This window comes from Ailuropoda melanoleuca, chromosome 5 (assembly GCF_002007445.2).
Source record: "Ailuropoda melanoleuca isolate Jingjing chromosome 5, ASM200744v2, whole genome shotgun sequence".
Lineage (NCBI taxonomy): Eukaryota > Metazoa > Chordata > Mammalia > Carnivora > Ursidae > Ailuropoda > Ailuropoda melanoleuca.
In genome coordinates, this window is record NC_048222.1 from 851,195 (window position 1) to 872,118 (window position 20,924).

Here is a 20,924-nt window from a genome sequence, read left to right on the forward strand (position 1 = left end):
AAATGTACTAATCATTGTTTTATGACAGGTAAGTTATTCAGTGTTTTCAGCATTGAAATTATCACAACAAAAGAAAAAAACGCGTTTCATTATGACAAGGAGAGTTAACCTTTCCTCCTCGGGTGCCAGAAGCTTGGAAGTATCTTTTAAAAGTGAATAAATATATTCACCTTAAAACTTCCTAAGGCAAATAAATGCAGTCAATGCAAAGATTTTACTAATTAGAAGTTAACATTTTTTCTTGGACGGAAAATTCATATGTCTGATTCTTTCTAAAGAAGGGCTTATATATTTTTCAAAAATTATATAAGGGATAAACAAAATTTAATTTAAAAAGGAAGTAAAAAATCTTAATTCATTTACTGCCCCTTTCAAACTCCCTACATAACTGGCTTCTTAAACGTCACTCATAGTATCAAGGCTTAAATTATTGGCATTGTATTAGTGAACCCATGAAAATCAAAACGGGTAATGTAATTTAACAAAACAGAGTTTAAAAAAAAAATTCAAGGTCTGCATTTTTAAATTTAAGTAGTCTATCTTTTGGAAGGGGTAAAAGTAGATGAGAATAAATAAAAATGCTATCTTATGGGACAGATTACGTGTTGCTAATTTAAAAAATCAATTTTGAAATTTGAGATTTTTCATTTTCCAGGCTTATTCTTATTTTTGTAAACAAAATGGTGGTTCGTGTGTTTTCATCAGGTCCACTCTTAAGATATTCAGAATAAAAGCTTCCTTTTCTAGAGGATCTATAGGCACTATTGCATTACAAGTCATGCTACCTTGCTATAATAGCATAAGATAGCAGTTCTTATCTTTTTGTAATGATCCTTTCTGCTTTTCTCTCTGCTTCCACACATTCAGTGAGATATTATTCCTAATTCTGAATTTTAAATAGAAGATTATGTACCAGCGATTGTTCTAAACAATAAAAAACCTACAAATGAGGCCAATAAACTTAACCCATAATTTAATATTAGGAAATGTATAACTTTAAACCATCATATGAATAAGCTAATAAAGAAAAATCCTAGGGGCACCTGGGTGGCTCAATTGATTAAGCATCTGACTTTTGATTTCCACTCAGGTTATGATCTCAGGGTCTTAAGACTGAGCCCTGTGTTGGGCCCCACACCCAGTGGGAAGTCTGCTTAAGACTGTCTCCCTCTGTCCCTCCCCCAGACCCACTCACTCCCTCTCTTGAAAAAAAAAAAGAAAAAGTGAAATGCCATTTTTCACCTATTAGATTGGCAAAGATCAAAAGGTTTAGTACAATCTTGTTGGTGATGTAGCTGTGTAAACTGGTACATCTTATTTGCAAAGCAATGTTGCCAAATCTATTAAAATGTAAAAGCACATGTGACATTCTTAGACTTTTCCTGACCACCCTATCAAAAACGTCCCATTATTGTCTCTAGTCCCTTATTTTCTTCATAGCATGCTGCAATTAATACATATTTGTCTGGTAGTTTTTAAAGGTCTGTCTCCTCCAGTAGAATGTAAAATTCTGTGATGGCAAGGATCAAACTTAACTTGCTCTCTGGGTTATACCCAGTACCTGCCATAGTGTCTAGCATTTAAAAAGCACCTAATAAATATTTTCCTTTTGATCCAAGAACTCCACTTCTAGGTGGCCATTTTTAGATGATCCAAAGGATTCTTTTTGACCCAATAATTCTATTTCTAGATGAGAGTGCTACAGATAATATTCTCACAGATCCACAAGGATTTTCACTTCAGTACTGTGTAATTGCAAAATATAGGGAAGATCTTAAACATCCAATAAAATATGGTCCTTTTATTCAATAGAACATTATAAAGTCGTTAAAAAGAATAAGGTAGATTTATATGCATTGATTAAAACACCTCCTAAGATGTATTAAGTGAAAAAAGCAGGTGTAAGTCCATGGGTGTAATGTGATATGGTTTGTTTCTAATGATAGAAATATACATGTAACACTGGCTTTTACCTGTGCTCCCCAACACTCTGGGGGAATTCTCAAGGTAGCATGGTCCAGTGCCAATCAAGTAATCTACCAGGATGAAGGGGCCCTTCCACATCATACTGCTCTGTGAGATTCTAGAACCCCACACCTTCACCTTCAGCTCTGTGGGGCTTAGAAGCGTTTTGAGCCTTGAAAAGGGGGGTCACCTTTTCAAATGAGATAGTTTGCTTGGTGATGAAAAGATGTCACTGGATGACAATGAAGGCTTTATCATAGACCATGAGTGGAGCTCACTCTCAAGTCTTCTCTAACACTGATGTTAGCCAGGCTCTCAAGGCTAACTTTGTTGTCCATGAGGCCCCTCCTGATCTGATCTTTTCATGAACTCCATCAACTTCATTCTTTATACCTTCTCATTTTTTTTCTTTCTCCTCTAGTCTACAGTGGCACCTAATCTACTCTTTGGAAGACCCAAGTACAACGGACCTTCACCTTTTCTTCTTTAGATCTATTTTTATGGATAAAACCTATGACCCCTTCAACCAGGTATTCCCTTTCTAATAGTCAAAACCAAGCTTCAAGAAAATTTTGGCTTTCAGCATATGTATTGTTTTTTTAGAAATCACTCAAAAGTGTAGTGGGCATTTGTTGGTTGCTTACACACCTTCCCAACATTACCTTGATTTTCATTCAGGTATCCACCTCTTCCCCATGGAGACTATAAATTGACTATACCCACAGCTCTAGGAGGCCTATATCCGAGGCAACAGTACCTTTTTTGAGAGTGGGCATGTGACCTAAGCTAATCCAGTTAAATTCAATCTCAGGATTCTTGTTTGGAATGCCAAGACAGAAATGTTCTTTCGCTCTTCAGAGGTGAACCAGGAAGTATATAACCAAACTCAGGAGCTTAAGCAACTCTTTTGTTAATATTTAAGGGAAACCAGGCTAAGGAGGGAAATGACCCATGGAGAAGAAAAAACTCAAACTCCCATAAAGCCATGCAGGAAACCCATTCTCCTGCAGAACTTTTCAGTTATATAAACCAATTATCTTTTTTAATTCAGTTTGTTAACTGCAACCAGGAGAATATACTCAGTTGAACCCTTTGTTCTTTTTGGGGTTCTTCTGGTCTTTCTAGGGGCAAATGAAGGGCTCCATGAAGCCCTTTGAGAGAGAGAGGTCAGGGCCAACAGGAAAAATAACCTTCAGGTTAATAGCTTTATCCTGCAACATGCTTCTTTATACACAGAATTTATGAACAGATAAAAAAGACATCAAAAAGAGATTTCTTTGGGGAGACGAATCAGGGACTAGGATTAAAAACCTTTTATTAACTCTCCAACTGTAGTATTTGAATATTTGTTAAGCCACGTGCCCACATTAAGTTAAAAATAACAAATTGTTAAAGAGATCTCAAACAGCAGCTTTTTCTTGAAGGACTTTCTAACATAGTAGGTATAGTAGCACCATGAAGTCTTTTCACACCATTTTGGTCATATAAGGTTGTTAGAAATCCTGCTGAAAAACAAAGTCCTTACTTGTCATCTTTCCCTTTTGTCTTTCTGTACACCATCTCTCGGAAACTGGCTAGAATCTTATTCTCTCTCTTCCGTCTCTCTTCCTGGTTAAAGGATGCAAGGGCTCTCTTCTCATCAGCACTGTAGATCTGGTTCTCTTTACGCAGTCGTACAGCCTCCATTCTACGATGCCTGCTACCACTCATAACATAACCTGAACATTCAAACGAAGCAATCTCTTCACTCGTCAGCCCAATTTCACCTCTTCGTGGGATTCGCTTTCCAGCTTTTACATACTCAGCCATTGCTGCACCTTCACCTGGGAGCAGAGCATGGCCATAGTTCAAAGGTTTCTCATCTTGGGAGGTGTGTATTATAGGCGCTTCTGGACCTATCAGATCCATGGTATGTGCAATCTTTGACTGCTCAATCCAGGTATCTTCCGGAAACTCCCCTTCAGAATCTTTAAAGCTTGAGTCACTGGATTCTTTTTTAGTCTTCTTATTCTTCTTTTTCTTGGTTTTTTTCCCCCTGTGTTTCTTTTTCTTTTCCTTCTTCTTGGCTTTTTTGGCTCTCTTTTTATCATCATCAGAGCTAGAATCAGTGTCGGAGTCTGAATTCCCATCACTGTTATCTGAATACTTCCTGTGTTTCCTTTTGGACTTTTTATTTCTTTTTTTCTTGCTTTTTGAACGACTGGTCTTCTTCCTTTTTTCTTCGGAGCTGGAGTCTGAACTGCTGCTCTTCTGAGTCTTCACCTCGTCATCCTCCACGGGGGTGTGCTCATCAGAATCCGGCTCAGGAAACTTTGGAGACAGCCCCCACACCTCAGGAGCTCCCAACTCCCCAATCCTTTCTCTCTCTTTCAGCCGCCTCTGCCGATAGCTCTCCTCCTTGTCCTTCTCGTATTCTTCCGCCCACTGCCGGTCGCCCGCATAGTGGTGGTGATGGTAGCGGTACCCGCCATAGTAGACGGAAGAGAACGAGAATGCGTAGTTGCGGGACCCGGGGGCCTGCTCTCGAGAGCGGCCAAGCGGCCAAGGGGCGCCAACGCCCGACCCTCCCCACGGAGGCCTGAGGCCCTCGCGGCCGCGGGAGTGAGAGCGGGCACGACCTCCCCACGGGGAGCGGCTGGCCTGCGCGGACGGGGGGCTCCCCGACGAGCTGCGTCGCCACCTCCGAGAGCCCACGGTGTCCTCGGGAGAGCGGGACCGGGACACCGGGGCCATGAGCCACGCCCTCACCGCCCACCAAAGGACCGAGGCCGGGCAGTTACCGCAGAGACAGAGGCGGGCCGGCACTCCCCGCCCAAGCCGGCGTGTCCGCAACGGTTCCGCCGCGACTTCCGCTTCCGGCGGGTTGCTAGGCGAGGACGCAGTGCGCGCGGGCGGGGACGGAAACGCCGGCGCTGGAGGCGTCTCGGGGCAGTGCGTGGAGAGGCGAGGCCGCGCTTGTGGTTAGGTCTGCGTCTGTGCCCTGAGCCCTTGGGGCGCACGAAAGGATTTTGCTCCAGTGACCCCCTCTGCTGTTCAAACGTCTTCTACGCTGCTTGGATATTCGCCTTCAACCGTCTTGATACCCTTCGCTCCTCCGTGCTCCCTTCGGCCCTCTTTATCATTGCCCCTTGGTGGAGGTTCCCTACTTCCCACCCTCCTTTTGTTGCTCCCTTAGAAGGGAACCTGTCCACCATCTTCACGGCGGAAATATTTCTACTAGTGAATTGCAAACCCCACATGTGCCTACTGGAAGCAAGAGCCAGAACTTCCCTCGGAATCGAAGTTTAAGCTCAGCCTCTGAGCCAAGTGAAGGCCAGAGTTACAATTTTAATTCTTAAATTTTTTTTTTTAAGATTTTTAAATTTATTTATTCGACAGAGATAGAGACAGCCAGCAAGAGAGGGAACACAAGCAGGGGGAGTGGGAGAGGAAGAAGCAGGCTCATAGAGGAAGAGCCCGATGTGGGGCTCGATCCCATAACGTCGGGATCACGCCCTGAGCTGAAGGCAGACGCTTAACCGCTGTGCCACCCAGGCGCCCCAGACAATTTTAATTCTTAAATACAGACTTTTCTACCCGTGAAACGCAGGGAAGCATCCAATCCAGTCTTGTAGATGTCTCCTAATCTGGTTAATTTCTCCAGCAATTCTGTGGTTGGGAACCACTTTCTGCACACAGTTTGTTCACTGTCTGAAATGGTCAGCATTTCATGCAAGATAATTTTCCTTTGCTCTTAAAATGTGTGTAGGCATACCATCATCTTAGTTCTCTATGGTGTAGTTGACCTTCTCAGTTATTTGACAGACTCGTAAAGTGACAGAAAAGCTAAGTCAGAATTTAGAAATAGTGCTTTCCTGATGCTAGGACTCTGAACAGTAAAGTGGGGAAATTAAATTGAATAGGATCAAATTAGATTTCTGGATATGTATCAGCAGGATGAGATGCTCACCATGGAAGTCAGCAACTTGATATCCACATTCCCATTGCTTATCACTTCCTATGCAGATATGCTAGGTATCTCCATGCCAGCATGAAGACACTGACCTTATCCTCCATCCGTGAGATGACTCTGCAGGAATAGGAATATATCCGGGAGAGGGCCTCCAAGGTAGCTGCCGACCCCTTCCTCCTGACCCTCTACTGAAGAAGTTCAGACACTGGGCTCCTACCCTGGAGTGTTACAGTGGTTACAAGACCTCTGATCTTCACCCCTTGGGCAAGCAGTTGAACATCCTGCTGATTTTGCATCTTTGCAATAGGCTCAAGACTGTGCATTCCAAGTATTGTCACCAGGTCTTCTCTGAAGTCACCAAACTCTCTCCCTGGGACATGTTGAAGTTGGAGGAGATTTTAAACTACCACTTATTCGGAGGCTTAGAATCAGCACTCCGGCAACAACCACCAGGGCTAGGCAGGCATTTAAATGGGCCATATTTATTCTGTCTCTGAAATTGTCTTTTGATCACTTTGCTCCATTTTTACTCTTTGTCTTCCCAAACTGATAATGTAACATTTAAGTTTTTTAAAGAAAGAAAATAAATTATTATAGTATTTGACTAGAAATTCAATGAAAAAGTAATTTTGCTTAAAGTAATAATACATTTTTTTGTAATACAGGCCTTCTAATGGGAAGGATAAAAAAATTGAGGAATAACATTTTGCTTACTCGGGGTTCTACCATTGCAGGGCAAACACAGCCATAGATAATATGTAAATGAACATGAATTGTTCTAATAAAACTGTTTATAGACACTGAAATTTGAATTTCTGCAATTTTTACATCACAAACTTATTATTCTTCTGATTTTTCCTCAATAATTTGAAAATGTAAAATAATTTCCTGCTCACGCCATACAAAAACAGGCAGTGGGCCAATCTTGGTCTGTAGACAGTAGTTTGTTGACCCCTGACTTATTAGACAAAGCAGTGGTACAAAAAATACGCTGATAGGAATAAAAATAAATGCCTACCATACCTTTTTCAGGGGAGGGGATTTTATTAATTTTATTTATAGATGAGCAAATATTCAGATAGAGCACAAAAATGTACTTGAAGATCTTAAAAAAAATTGGTAGTTTTGGGGGCTGGGTGGCTCAGTTGGTTAGGTGGCCAACTCTTGAATTCAGCTCAGGTGGTGATCTCAGGTCCTGGGATCAAACCCTGTGTTGGGTTCCACGCTCAGTGGGGAGTCCACTTGAGGATTTTCTTTCTCCCTCTCCCTCTGCCCCTACCCCTGCTTTGCACGTGCATGTGCTCTCTCTCAAATAAATAAATAAATCTTTAAAAAAAATAGGTAGTTTTTGAAATAGCAATACATTCTCATCATTAAGAAAAACACCAGGTGTTGAAAGCTCAGCTAAAATGAAATTACTATCTTTCTCAAAATTTCTCAAAATTGTTTTCCATAAATTACCCCCAAATTTTTGTTTTAAAAGCTTCCAAATCTACAGAAAAGTTAAACACCTGTATATCCTTCACCTAGATTCACTAATTGTCAAGACTGTGTTTTTTACTCAGTTGAAGGAAAGTCAGACGGTATGATGCTTCACTCCTAAATACTTCAGTCATCGATGTCTAAGGACATTTTCCTTCACAACCACATGCCATCTTTACTCTTAAGAACTTTAATATTATTATTAAATATTAGGTGGTGTTTTCTAATATGTAGGATACGTTCAAAATTCCTCAATTGTTTCTATAATGTCCTTAAGAATGGATTAAAAATCCAATCAAGGTTCATGCATTGCATTTGATTGTGATTACTCCTTGGTCTATTTAATGGAGAACAGTTTCTCTGCCTACACTCTCACTTCCACTTTTTAAAAATTATTTGACACAGTTTTGCAGAGTCCAGGGTGATGTTTTGTAAAATGTCCGACAGGTTGAATTTATCTGATAATTTCCTCTCCTCGTGATTACACTTAGGGTAGTTCTGTTTGGCAGATCACACAGGTGAAATATACTTCCTGTGGTATCTCATCAGAACGCATATAACATTAGTTTGTCACAATCTATACTTATTAGTAAGAAATTCCTAACAAGCAAATTATTTAGAACTCTGAGGGCAAGCTGGAATTAAACATCCCTCCAAATTACTTCATACTTGCTGCCTTTACAAATATTTAGTGACCCTTCCTCACAAGTGACAACAAAGGCACTTACTAATGAGACTTACACTACCTGACAGTACCTTCCAGCTGCTCACATATGTGTTTGCACAGAGTGCTCTGATTGACATTTTAAGGGGTGTTTCTACAAGGGTTAGCTTACTGGATATGCCCAAGGTCGCCTAAACTTATGTCGCAAAGAGGAAACAAACACTTCTATTATGACTACAACCTGTGTTTCTTACCACCACCCCAGATAAAAGCAGATGCAATGGGGCTAAATGAAGAACAGCTGATCCTTGAACAACATGGGTTTGAACTGTAGGGGTCCACCGGTACCCCGCTTTTTTTTATTTTTAAGAGTTGGCAGCAAAAGTCTCAAGGCATTTATTTATTTACAACTGAACACCCCAGTCTTCACGGGAGGACTACTCCCCTCTGAGGACCTCAGCAGCCCCCAGAGCCCCAGGACTGCCCACTGGGTCGTCATGCCCAGGCCCAAAGCGGGCGGGGGGTGTTGCACCTGCTGGCAGGTGTCAGCTGCTGAGCCCAAGCCTCCAGGTGGGGGAACATCACCCGGGAAGAGCACTGCCCACAGTCTGGGGCAGTTTTTACAATAAATGTACATGCAGTATTGTAAATGTATTTTCTCTTCTTTGTGATTTCGTGAAGGGTGGACTGTGCCTGGGCCAGAGCCCCTACCCGCTACGCTGTTGAAGAGACAGCCCTACAGCAGTTTTAAAGCTGTATTCAACTTCCTGTCTGCACATTATCATTTTGTAGTGTTACTTTCTGTATTTTTAGGTTTTGCCTTTTACTTTCTCCCTGATACATTTCCAGGCATCACAAGGTCAAGAACCACACTTTCCATTTCTTTTGTGATTTCTCCCAAACTCGACTTTGTATCTGGTATGAAATCAAATAAACACAACTGGATGAAGGAATTAATCGGGGACCCTCTCACTGTGGAAACAAGACTCTTGCTTAAACCTGCAGTTTCTAGGAAAGAGACTGCTAGTGGAAGTTAGGAATGGAGTGTGAAGAGATATGAGGGAGACTCCTAGCAATGCCACTTCCTCCACACTGGAAGGGTCAGAGGAGAGAAATATAAACATGCTTAATGGACTCTAACGTTGTATCAATACAGAGCCAGGACTAGGGTGAGGCGAGAGAAAGGCACTGAGGGCCCAAATTTAAGGACACATCCACTCTCTTAAATTCTGTGACCTAAGTGCCTCTCTCACCTCACCCTACTCCCAGCGCTAAAAACATTAGGTGTTGGGGCGCCTGGGTGGCACAGTGGTTAAGCGTCTGCCTTCGGCTCAGGGTGTGATCCCGGCGTTATGGGATCGAGCCCCACATCAGGCTCCTCTGCTGAGAGCCTGCTTCTTCCTCTCCCACTCCCCCTGCTTGTGTTCTTCTCTCGCTGGCTGTCTCTATCTCTGTCAAATAAATAAAAAAATAAAAAAAATAAAAAAACATTAGGTGTAGACAAAGGAGCATCCTATTTTTCCTGATGCAACATATAAAAGAAATTCTGTTGAATCATCTATAGTCTCATACAGAGGATACAGAATTAGAAAAAATACTGTATAATTTTGGAACTGTACACAGTTTATGTTCTAACAGTTTCGCGAGAAGCTATATGGTTGATTCCCGTAATACAAAGGATGGCAAAATACCTAAGATGTGGGCATTTTTATGGTTTCTGTGCAGACTGGAGAATTGTTTCTTCTCCATTGTTCTGAAGATTTCTATATACTGATGCCTAACAAGGTCAGACCTGCCTCTAACAGTTATAGCCACATCTCAACTGTTACTTAGACAGTTAATTTGATCTTAATATTACCATTAAGGTGTGTTAGGATTAAGTTTTATGTCTTTAAGCAATAAACAAGAAGAAACATACCATCTGAGGGGCTTTTAGAGACCTCAGAGTTAAATCAAAGATACCTACTTATAGTTTTCAACATAGTGAATATAATGGGGAAACATAAGAGCTTGGTGTCATGTACTTCTCTCCAGTGTTCTCAAATTCCATTTTCTACTCTCCTGAATCTGCTTCCTCAAGTATGACTGAAATTCCACTCTTATTCATGGGACTCTAAACTGCCCGAGCTGAGAGAGTAACCCTTACTGTACAGTGACTGATGAATAGTATACGTGACAGGCACTGTTCATGAGTTCATGAGAAACAATAGTGGGTAAAAATTTCACTGGATAACTGAAGCTCTGACTAACAAAGCTTTTAGTGCTAACTTTGCTACCAACTAGATGGGGAACTTGAGCAGCCCCTAAATTTCTCTATGCTCAGCAGAGAAGTGAGTCTTTCAGTTTCTGGGGGTCTTTAAAAGCTGATAATATCGGGGCACCTGGCTGGCTCAGTCAGCATGGGGCTCTTGGTCTCAGGGTTGTGAGTTCGAGCCCCATGTTGGATGTAGAGATACTTAAAAAATAAAATCTTTTTTTTTTAAAGGTTTTATTTATTTATCCGACAGAGACAGAGACAGCCAGTGACAGAGGGAACACAAGCAGGGGGAGTGGGAGAGGAAGAAGCAGGCTCATAGCGGTAGAGCCTGATGTGGGGCTCGATCCCACAACACCGGGATCACGCCCTGAGCCGAAGGCAGACGCTTAACCGCTGTGCCACCCAGGCGCCCCAAAATAAAATCTTTTTAAAAAGTTGATCATATCTTTAAAAGGTCGTATAGCCGTACTATCATTCTTTCACCTTCTCTGGCAGCAGGGTGACCGCTCCTCAACAGGTAAAGCAGTGCAGGGGTTCCAATATGTCTACAGCGAATAGTGACCTCTACCTGTATATGTATATATCTCGGGGGAATGGGAGTTATTTTTTTTAAAGGTTTTACTTATTTATTTGAGAGAGAGCACAAGTGGCCGGGGAGGGGAGGCACAGAAAAAGAGGGAGAAGCAGGCTCCCCGCTGAGCAGGGAGCCCAACACAGGACCCAAACTCAAAGCTTAAGGCCTGAGCTGAGATCAAGAGTCTGAGGCTCAACTGAGCCACCCAGGCGCCCCTCGTTCTGAGTATTTTAAAGCAAAGCCAGACATTATATCAGTACATCCACAAGTACTTCAGTATAAATTTCTAACAAATGAGGACTTTTTTCCTTCACATAACCAAAATATCATTACAACTAAATTGATAGTAAGTCCTTAAGTCATTGTGTTTTAGTTTTTCCAGTTGTCCCAAATGTGTTTTTTACAGCTGTTTTGTTCTGATCAGTTTCCAAATAAGGTTTACATTGCATTTGGCTGATACATCTATTTGGTCTCCTTTAACCTAAAACGGTTTCCTTTTCTCTGCTGCCTTTTCAAAAAGTGCCATTTATTTTGCTGAGGATCCGGGTTCTTCTGTCCTATGGAATATCCCACATTCTGAATTTTATTTATTGCTTAAGTATCATTTAACTCATTAATTCTCAAACGTACCTGCATATCGCAATTACCTGGGATAATTTTATAGTTATGCATACCTGAGTTCCATCCTTCAACATTCTGATTTAATTGATCTTGGTTGCAACCAAGATATCAGGATGTTTTAACGCCCCCCCCCCAATAATTCTAATGTGCTGTGCAGTGTGGAAAATGTTAACTTGCTTCTGAATCTCACCTATATGCAACTATTAGGATCTAGAAACTTAATTCGAGTCAGCTTCACTTATTTTGCCAACAATACTTCATGGCAGTGCCTTGTACCTCTTGTGGCAGCTCATCAAGAGAAAAATATTTTCTAGTGGTTTTCATTTGTACAGCATTTGGGACCTCTCATTTTCTTCAGTTCTATTCCTTGCTTGTTACCCTTTGAACTGCAGAGGGATAGACTGAGGAATAAAAACTCAGGAAGGTACCAGCATGGTATTTTTCCTTAATAAACTTCTACCAAACTTGCATTCCACTAAGTAGAAAGGGGACTTACTGACATCTTAGTCCAACAAAATAACTACTGTCACTTCTGGCTTAAGTCTAGTCCCCTCTGGCTCAAAGGAATCTCAGGGTTTCCTTCCACTTTAGTGAAGGCCTAGCTTACTATCGGTCAGCCATTATTCCAAGAACTTAGGCAAAAAAATCTCACTTACTGCTCGCAACATCCCTATCTGCTCTTACTACCCCCAGTTAAGATTGGGAAAGTCAGGCACAGAGAGGTTAAGTAGTTAACCGAGGTCACCCAACTAGTAAGCGGTAAATGAAGCCTGGATTATAAACCCCGGTAACCTGGCTTCAGAGTCTGTGGATCTACTCACTGAGCGAGACTCTGAATGGGAACTGGGAAGATACGAGAAGAGAGGAGAGAGGAGGGTCCCAAAGCCAGGGACACCAGAGTTCCCCGAAGTAGGGCGCTGCATAAGAAGGCTGCTGAGAGGAGGCCCCGGAAAATGGAAAGTGGTAACTGGTGGGGAGGTTGGGGACTTCTAGTTAATTCGGCTGGAGGGGTCGGAATGGCTTTGCGGGCGGTTTGCTGCCTACAGTGTGGTAAGGATGAATGGAAGCGGCCTAGAGACAGGGATAAGGAAGGCTTTCTTCCGGCAGGAAAGAGTGACAGCTGGAGACAGGCAAGGACCAGGGGGCAGCCACTGTCTTTTTCCAAGCGGGCGCCAGCCTGGTGACGGCTCCGGCTTCTTTTGCAGGCCCTCCTGCCAGAGCTCTCAGAACGCCGAGGAAGCCGGCCTCCTGAACGTTAGCGTCCGACGCATGCCCGCTCCTTGGCCAAGCTTGCATCAGAGCCCCGGGATTTAAAGGGAAGGTCTTATTTCCTCTACAGAGCCGGCCGCGCCTTCTTCCTTCTTGCCCCGGGTGAGGACGGTCCCGCGGCGGGCCCGGCCGCTGAAGGGTTAACTCGGGGCCGCCACCGAGAGGCGCGTCCTAGAGAGCCGCGGAAGTGGCGCGGGCCCCCGGCTTCCGGTGCCCGGCTTCCGGTGCTTGGGCTTCGCTCGCTCCCGCGGCAAAGGCGCCAGCCGGTGCCGGTCCACCGCGGGGAGACTGGCTGCGGGCCTCGGGGCGGGTGCGGAGGACGGCGCGGCCGGACTGTGGCCGCGGGGAAGCCGTGCCCCGTGCGGTCCGCAGTCGTGCCGGCCAGTAGCGACTCCACGCTCGAGGAACCGCCCGGAAAGTAGAGCCGCTCGCTGGCGCGAGGCCCGGGATGGCCAGAGAGTCGACGGCCAGCGCGGCCCTGGACGCCCACGCTGCAGAGGAGCGGCCGGGGCTCCTGACGGGGGTCCTGACGGTGAAGGTGGAGAAAGACGACGCCCCCGCGCCGGCTGCAGAGCCGGGCGCGCCGGACAGCCCGGGCCCCGAGCGCTCGCGCCGGCGCTTCCGGGGCTTCCGCTACCCCGAGGCCGAGGGGCCCCGGGAGGCGCTGAGCCGGCTCCGGGAGCTGTGCCGACGCTGGCTGCGGCCCGAGACCCACAGCAAGGAGCAGATCGTGGAGCTGCTGGTGCTGGAGCAGTTCCTGACCATCCTGCCGGGGGACCTGCAGGCCTGGGTGCGGGAGCAGCAGCCGGAGAGCGGGGACGAGGCGGTGGTGCTCTTGGAGTATTTGCAGACGCAGCTGGAGGAGCCAGGGCCGCAGGTAGAGGGGTCCCTCTGCCTGACCCCCAGTCCTAGCATCACCACTTAATAGCTGGGTAACCTTGGGCAAGTTGCTTCAACTCTGGGCCTCCGTTTGCTCATTACAAAAATACAGATAATAATAGTACTCAGCTCATAGAGTTGTTATCTGCGTTCAGTGAATTAGTATTCATAAGGCTGTTAGAAATAGCGCCTGGAAAACAAAGTACTAGCACACAGAAAGCATAATAGAAGTTTGTGTTTTTTTTAAGATTTTATTTATTTATTTGACAGAGATAGAGACAGCCAGCGAGAGAGGGAACACAAGCAGGGGGAGTGGGAGAGGAAGAAGCAGGCTCCTAGCAGAGGAGCCTGATGTGGGGCTTGATCCCATAATGCCAGGATCACGCCCTGAGCCAAGGCAGACGCTTAACCGCATGCCACCCAGGTGCCCCAGCATAATAGAAGTTTTGATGAATCAATAAATGAATGACTTCCAGGGCCCAGGTGGTCCAGAGGCAGCTACTCTGTTGCAAGATGGCAGTGCTGACACCAGCTCAGAGGCCATGGAGTTCCCAGTTCCAGCCAATGAAGCCTCTGCTCAAGCACGAGTGTCTGGGATCCCAGGCCTCAGCAGACAGAGGTGAGTGTTATCTCCTGCGCCGTTGGAATTCTACAGACGTCATCCAGCTTCATTTAGAAGACAGATCTGTTGACAGGTGCTTTATACGTGCCCATCACAGGTCTACTTTACTTTGAGACTGAGACAACAGGGAAATTTCAAACAGTGGTGGGAAGCTTTCCTAACCAAGCCTGGACCTAGTAAATAAGACTACTAAAATTGGTGTTTGGAAATAATTGATTTTTTAATAACACAGTGACCTCCATTAGTCTAACATGAATTTATGGAGACCCCTACGTGGTAGCCAGTGTTCTGGCACCAGGGACAGAGCTGTCAGGAAGACAGGTTTCTTGCTTCACTGGGGCTTACATTAAAAGGGGAGATGGCACAGAAAGTAATGATGAAATTTCGGTTATTGGTAAGTGCTGTGAAGAATATAAGGCAAGAAATGTAAAGCCAGCCATAATATCCCAGACGAGTATAAATCTTCTAAACCCTTGGTCTGTAACTAGGACCCGGTGAGAATCACTCCATGGGAAAGCACCACGTTCCCAGATGTTCCCCATATGCTGTGCACGTTTGGGCGTATTCCCGAGACAGCACTGGGACACACTGGCCAACGTGCAGTCTTTATTTCTCCACAGAGGTTCTGACCTAATTTGTTCTCTGTCCCTTTGCAAAGTTCAGCTTTTCCAGGAAAACCGGAAGTCACCCCTCACTTCTCTCAAATCCGAGCAAATTCCATACAAGCAGACGTCATTTTTTTCTTTCTGGGGTTAGCCTCATCTGACTCTTAGTTTTTTAAAACTAAAGCGGAAGCACTCTAAGAGCTACTAAAGAGTTTTTTTAACATCAGAAATCTTCTTACCCATTCTCTCAGCAAAATTCAAGACTAAAGGTCTTCAAATGGAAATCTTTTTCTTTGAATGTTGCTTTCCTGTCACCGTTCCTCCCGAGGAGCCTGCCTGCTGATGTTGTGTATCTGCAGGAGCACACCGCGCCTCTCTGGGCCCTAGGGTTGGAGCTGGTAGGGACCAGGCTTTGGGAAAAGGAGCACATTCTGTCTGAACTTCCTGGCAGGAATTTACTAGCCCAGTTTTTGAACTTGGAATCCACAGGCCAGGGAGGCTGGGGGCCAGGGTCCATCTCATCCAGAGCGTCTTTCCTTCCTAGTTCTCCAGGTTCCTGGGCTTGGCCCGGGACGGCGCTGCAGAGGAGACGCGGTGGTGGCTGCCAGGCTGCCCCCAGAGCCCCAGGTGAGCTGGAGCCCCCTCGGAGCCCCCTCCCCAGCACTCCTTACTGCTGTTGAGCTTCCCCTTAGGTCCCTTTCTCCCCATTCCTCCTCCCTCATCCTACATCCATATGGAGTTGGGAGTTTTCTCATCTATCCCAAGGTTGCTTACTGTTATCTGCCTTTATTTTGGTGCCCACTTACGAGAATTTTCCTGTTTTACTCCTGGCATGGGGTGCTGATTCCCTAGTCTTCATACTCCATCTGTTTGGTCAGCTCCTTTATCAGTGGGTTTTCTTCTTCCGCAGAGCAATTGAACAAAAACAAACTGAACGTTTTGTTGTGATGGTGATTTAGCTTTGTTTTTTAAAGATTCATAAATTCTGCTGTTAGACCTATAAACACATGGCCTGTGCCCTCTGGGAACTTAGACTTGAAGGAATAGATGAGGCATATTCTTTTAGGCTGAACTTTAATACTACAATCTGAACGCTTTTTACTTAACCTGGACTTTAATACCTAACCTGTCTTTCACATCCTGCTGGAAGATCTCAGTGTTTGAGGCCTTATAATATCTATGTTTTCCCTGTTTTTTTTTTCTCACTTCAGATCTAGATTTCATTGTATATTTAAAATCGTTAATTAAATAAGCCCCCACCGCCACTCTGCCAAAGCACAGCACAAATATTTTAAAAGGTTTGGATATGCTTCTCCTCCTTTCACTCTACTGGTCCTTGTTTTCCAAACCCTTTTATGTTCTGAACTATTTAGATATTTATATGAAGGTATTTTTCCTAACGTGTGTGATATTTCTTTCCTATAGCTATTAAGTTATATATTTTTGACAAAGATATGAGAGATAGGGTTAAGTAGATACAGTGTGCCACACTTGGACTTTTTGAAGAGCCCCTTTAGAGGGGACATTCGCTCTCCTGTGCCCAGCTGTGGGCATGACTTTGGGAAGAGGAACTAGGTGGGATCGTGTGCTGTTTCAGGGCTTGCTGAAGACGGAAGATGTGGCCCTGGCTTTCTCCCCTGCATGGACACAGCTGGGATTCACCTCAAGGGAGCTTCCACAGAGATGAAAGGCAGGAGAACTGTGGCGGCCTGACCCCCCTGGGTAAGACGGATGGGTGCTGGTTTCTCGTAGGGGTTCGTGGCTTCCTTTGTCGGTCAGAACCTACAGGGCTGTGAGAAGCTGTTTGAACTGTTTGCATTCAGAGCCACCGTTTCTGAACCCCAACTCCTAACCACATGTGTGACCAGCTCCTTAACCCTTGTGACCTTGCCTCCTTCCTGTTCTGCCAGCGTTCTGGTCAGGTGAAGTGGGACGCAGCAGGTGCAACCCCCAGCACAGGCCTCGCTCACAGCAGGTGCACAGTGCTGATCCCCTTCCCGTTGCCGGCCTCGACAGAGGAGAGCTGAGGCCTCCTCGGGAAATGGGCCATGGGACCGTAGAGTGTGAGAGCGAGAAGTGACCTGGAATGGACGGCAGAGCTACTGAGAGATCAGGGGAGGAACATCCTGACTTGGTCTGAGCTCACACAGCTCTGTGGCGGTACAGCGGGAGCTCCAGCTCAGAGCTGTCAGCACCGAAGCCAGACCTTGTCTGGGACCAGAGTGACTGCTCGTATCCCTGATTAGGGAGCAGTTTCTAAGCTCCCGTGTGCCCCATTTCTTACAGAACGTTTCACAAGTCCTTACGCTTGCCTGCTTCCTGCTGCTTTCTGTCCAGTCCTCCTAGTGTCCAGCCCCAGTGCAGGGCCCTGCCTTCGTCCTTAGGACTTAGAGCCTCTGTGGATGTCCCCAGCACAGTCCTCACCACCTTCCTCCACTCCCAGTGTGTACCCTGCTTCCAGTGGCCCCATGCCTCTTCTCCAGTCTCCTTTCTCCCTAGCACCCGTTGTCCCCCTTTATTCCCATCCTTATCCTTGCATGGAAATCCTCACCCCAGTGTGTGTGGAACTCTGTGGCAGGGCATAACTGACCATGTCTGGCCACTTGTTATTTCAGGTGGTGACATGCAGGCTGAGATCACGGACCCGCCCCCAGATGAAAAACATCCAGGACAAGAGGCTGGGGAAATACTGTGCCACCTGGGTGACGACGTTGCCCAGATTCCTGCTTGTGCAGAAGCTGGTGAACAGGAGGACAGGTTACCAAGAAAGCAGAGAAATGCCACAGGAAGTAGGCGGCACTATTGTCATGAATGTGGAAAGAGTTTTGCTCAGAGTTCAGGCCTGACTAAACACAGGAGAATCCACACTGGGGAGAAACCCTACGAATGTGAGGAATGCGGCAAGACCTTCATCGGGAGCTCTGCCCTCGTCATCCATCAGAGAGTCCACACTGGTGAGAAACCATATGAATGTGAAGAATGTGGCAAGGTGTTCAGTCACAGTTCAAACCTTATCAAACACCAGAGAACCCACACTGGGGAGAAGCCCTATGAGTGCGAGGACTGTGGAAAGACCTTCAGCCAGAGCTGCAGCCTCCTGGAACATCACAAAATCCACACGGGGGAGAAGCCATACCAGTGCAGCACGTGTGGCAAAGCTTTTCGGCGGAATTCACACCTCCTGAGACACCAGAGGATCCATGGCGATAAAAACGCGCAGGATCCTGAACGTGGAGAGACCTGGGAGAGTCAGGGGAGGGTGGAAGGCCGGTGGGAACATGTCGAGGCTCCTGTGTCTTATAAATGTAATGAGTGTGAGAGAAGTTTCACTCGCAACAGAAGCCTTATTGAACACCAAAAAATCCACACTGGTGAGAAACCCTATCAGTGTGACACCTGTGGAAAAGGCTTCACCCGGACCTCATACCTTGTTCAACACCGGAGGAGCCACGTCGGAAAAAAAATCCCGTCACAGTGACCCACGTCGTACGTGGCAGGGTTGGTGCTCATTCCTCATCGAACCGAAGCCACGCACAGCCCCTCCTGCCCACAGAAACTGGGCTGGGCTTTATCGACCGCTTCCCATCATCTTGTGTTAGATGCACTGAAATGGGCTTCCAGACTGGCTAACCACCTCCAGTCAGCATCATGATTAGTCTCCTGGCAGAAGGCTCTGATGGGGTCTGCTGCTCTGACCATTTTGCCTATAAAGAATCCTCCATCAGTTGGTCAGATCCATGATGTCTTACACTCCCCACTGTGCTTTGCATATAGGTGCTTATAAACATTTATTAAATATGCCAGTGAGGTGACGAAGATGGCTCTGAAAATCTAATATGGTCTAGATTTCTGAGGCCTTTCTAACTAAGACACTTGTGTTTGTGTCTAATATTCTGAGGTTCTAGATTCTGGGTCAGTCATGTATTTATTTATTGCCACGTACATAGGATTGTCAGAGTTGGGGTGGGGGAATCCATATTTCTTCACCAGCGTAGTACTTGTAGAAGAATGCCTTAAGCAGCTGATCGTTCAGACGTGGTGAGACTCCTCCATCCTTATAACTGCATTCTTCAGTCAGTGTTAATTACATTTGTTCACGTTAATTTTCTACCTTTTAGGGGGAAAGCTTTCACATTCAGGTAAATAAAAACTGAACTGATCAAGTCAGATCAAAGTGATTATGAATTTTAATACAAATTCTGTGATGTTCAACAGCTTCTTTATCACCTTTTAGTTATGTTGAGCCTAACAAACTGCCAAGACACCATGTGTATCCTTCTCTCCTAACTTAGAGCCACCTTGAATCACAGCTTATGTTAGCAAGGCTTAAATTTCCTCCAGGTTAGAGGATTCACACCAGATATTTATAACAAGCTTCCTTCATGTTTTCAGAACTGCTCTGTTGGTTGGGTCGGGATAGGAAAATAGGGTCAGAGACAGCCAATGAGGATGGGAGTCCAAGGATGGGCAGTAGGAGAAAATGTATCTGTTCAGAATTACATTGGAATCCTACTCCACAATCAAAAATAACATGTGAAGCCACAATAAGAATTTTGTGATATATCCTGTTTTCACCCAAATCACTTTCTACTGAGTTCTTCAAAGACTGACATCTTCTGATATCACCACTTCCAACTTTAGCATGCTGTCCCAAGAATGGATTCCATTTCTCATGGATCTCAGGGCCATGTTTTTGTTCAGTCACCAGCATAGTGTTCCCTGTGCTCTCAAGTACCCTTTCTGGGTTCCTACTCTGAAGCACCATAGGCTTACTAGAGACTGCAGACTGGGGCTCTCCATCACTTTCCTGCAGTCTTTCATTGCCTTCATTTCCCCTCACTGCTGTCTAATTTAAAACTTATTTAGCTTTGCAAAATTCTACAGACTCTCTCCACTTAATCTTTTCTAGCCTTTTAAAATTTCCTTAATCTTTTGTTACTTCCACAAAGCTAGCAATTTCCTTTTCTCTATTTTTCCTAAATATTGGCTAATGGCCTTGATCTTAAACACTGTTCGTTTTTCTTTGGTATTTGTGTCATGGGGAGAAATGTACGTGGAAGCTTTTTATAAGCCAGAAAGCATTATACACATGTAATTTACTGGATTAACAAGGGACCGCTATGTCTCCACTCTTTCTGCTCCTTGCCAGTCTTAAAGACTTCTGTGTATAGGAGGAAATATTGTAGAAAAATACTTCCAAGTGCCTACTATGTCTGATAATGAAAGATAAGGCATATACACACATACATACATGCTTGGGCATAGGGTTTCAGTATACTTCAGTACACATAATTGAACAGTGCCAGGAGAAATGCTTTGGGAATGGTGAGCTGAAAGGTGTAGTTTTCAGAGAGGAAGAGGTTATTTCTGGCTGTGAGCTGTTATCACATGGGTAGGTGATGTGTGAAAGAGCTGGGAAGACTAAAAGAGTTTGTCAGATTCAGTAACTAAGGCAAGTTTGAAATAGGTACATTGTAGGGGTCTTCAGTGCCAGAGTGAGTTTAAATTTTATTCAGTAAGTACCAGGGAGCCACTGATGTGATTAAAATATCTATCTGGCAGTATTGTGTAATTTCAACTTAAAAAATGACTTTGCTGGTAGTCTTGGGATGCCCTGCTTTTGTATAAAGCAAACGTATGTTTATAAAGTGAATTATAAAATGGCTTCAACCCTAGCCTATTTAAGAGGGCAGTCAAAAAATCATTTCCAGATGAAATTAAATCCAGTAAAATAAGCTGCTTAATTAAGATATAACCAGTACTTATTTTTTTTAATAAAGATTTTATTTATTTATTTGACAGAGAGACAGCCAGGGAGAGAGGGAACACAAGCAGGGGGAGTGGGAGAGGAAGAAGCAGGCTCATAGTGGAAGAGCCTGATGTGGGTCTTGATCCCATAACGCCGGGATCACGCCCTGAGCTAAGGGCAGACGCTTACTGCTGTGCCACCCAGGCACCCCAAGATGTGACCAGTATTTAAAGTAGAATGCCACTTTTTGTGCTGTTTAAAATTGTTTTTATGAATTTTAGTGTC

At 44.9% G+C, this 20,924-nt stretch overlaps 2 protein-coding genes across 2 annotated transcripts; one reads left to right on the forward strand and one right to left on the reverse strand.

Annotated features, from left to right (window-relative positions):
* Window positions 1-3,255: 3,255 nt before the first annotated feature.
* Window positions 3,256-4,799, reverse strand: NKAPL (NFKB activating protein like). The gene has a single exon (XM_002930186.4). The coding sequence runs from the start codon at window positions 4,696-4,698 to the stop codon at window positions 3,487-3,489; it is 1,212 nt and encodes a 403-aa protein (XP_002930232.2). The 5' UTR covers window positions 4,699-4,799; the 3' UTR covers window positions 3,256-3,486.
* Window positions 4,800-13,004: 8,205 nt separating this feature from the next.
* Window positions 13,005-19,053, forward strand: LOC100481141 (zinc finger protein with KRAB and SCAN domains 4). The gene is given in 6 exon segments (XM_034660140.1): window positions 13,005-13,669; window positions 14,140-14,282; window positions 15,435-15,517; window positions 16,488-16,541; window positions 16,543-16,612; window positions 17,506-19,053. Coding segments are annotated over 6 exon segments (1,650 nt in total). The 5' UTR covers window positions 13,005-13,232; the 3' UTR covers window positions 18,369-19,053.
* Window positions 19,054-20,924: the final 1,871 nt, after the last annotated feature.

What these genes read in the sequence shown, in the direction of transcription:
- NKAPL (XM_002930186.4), bottom strand. Translation starts at nt 4,698, where the DNA reads ATGGCCCCGGTGTCCCGGTCCCGCTCTCCCGAGGACACCGTGGGCTCT.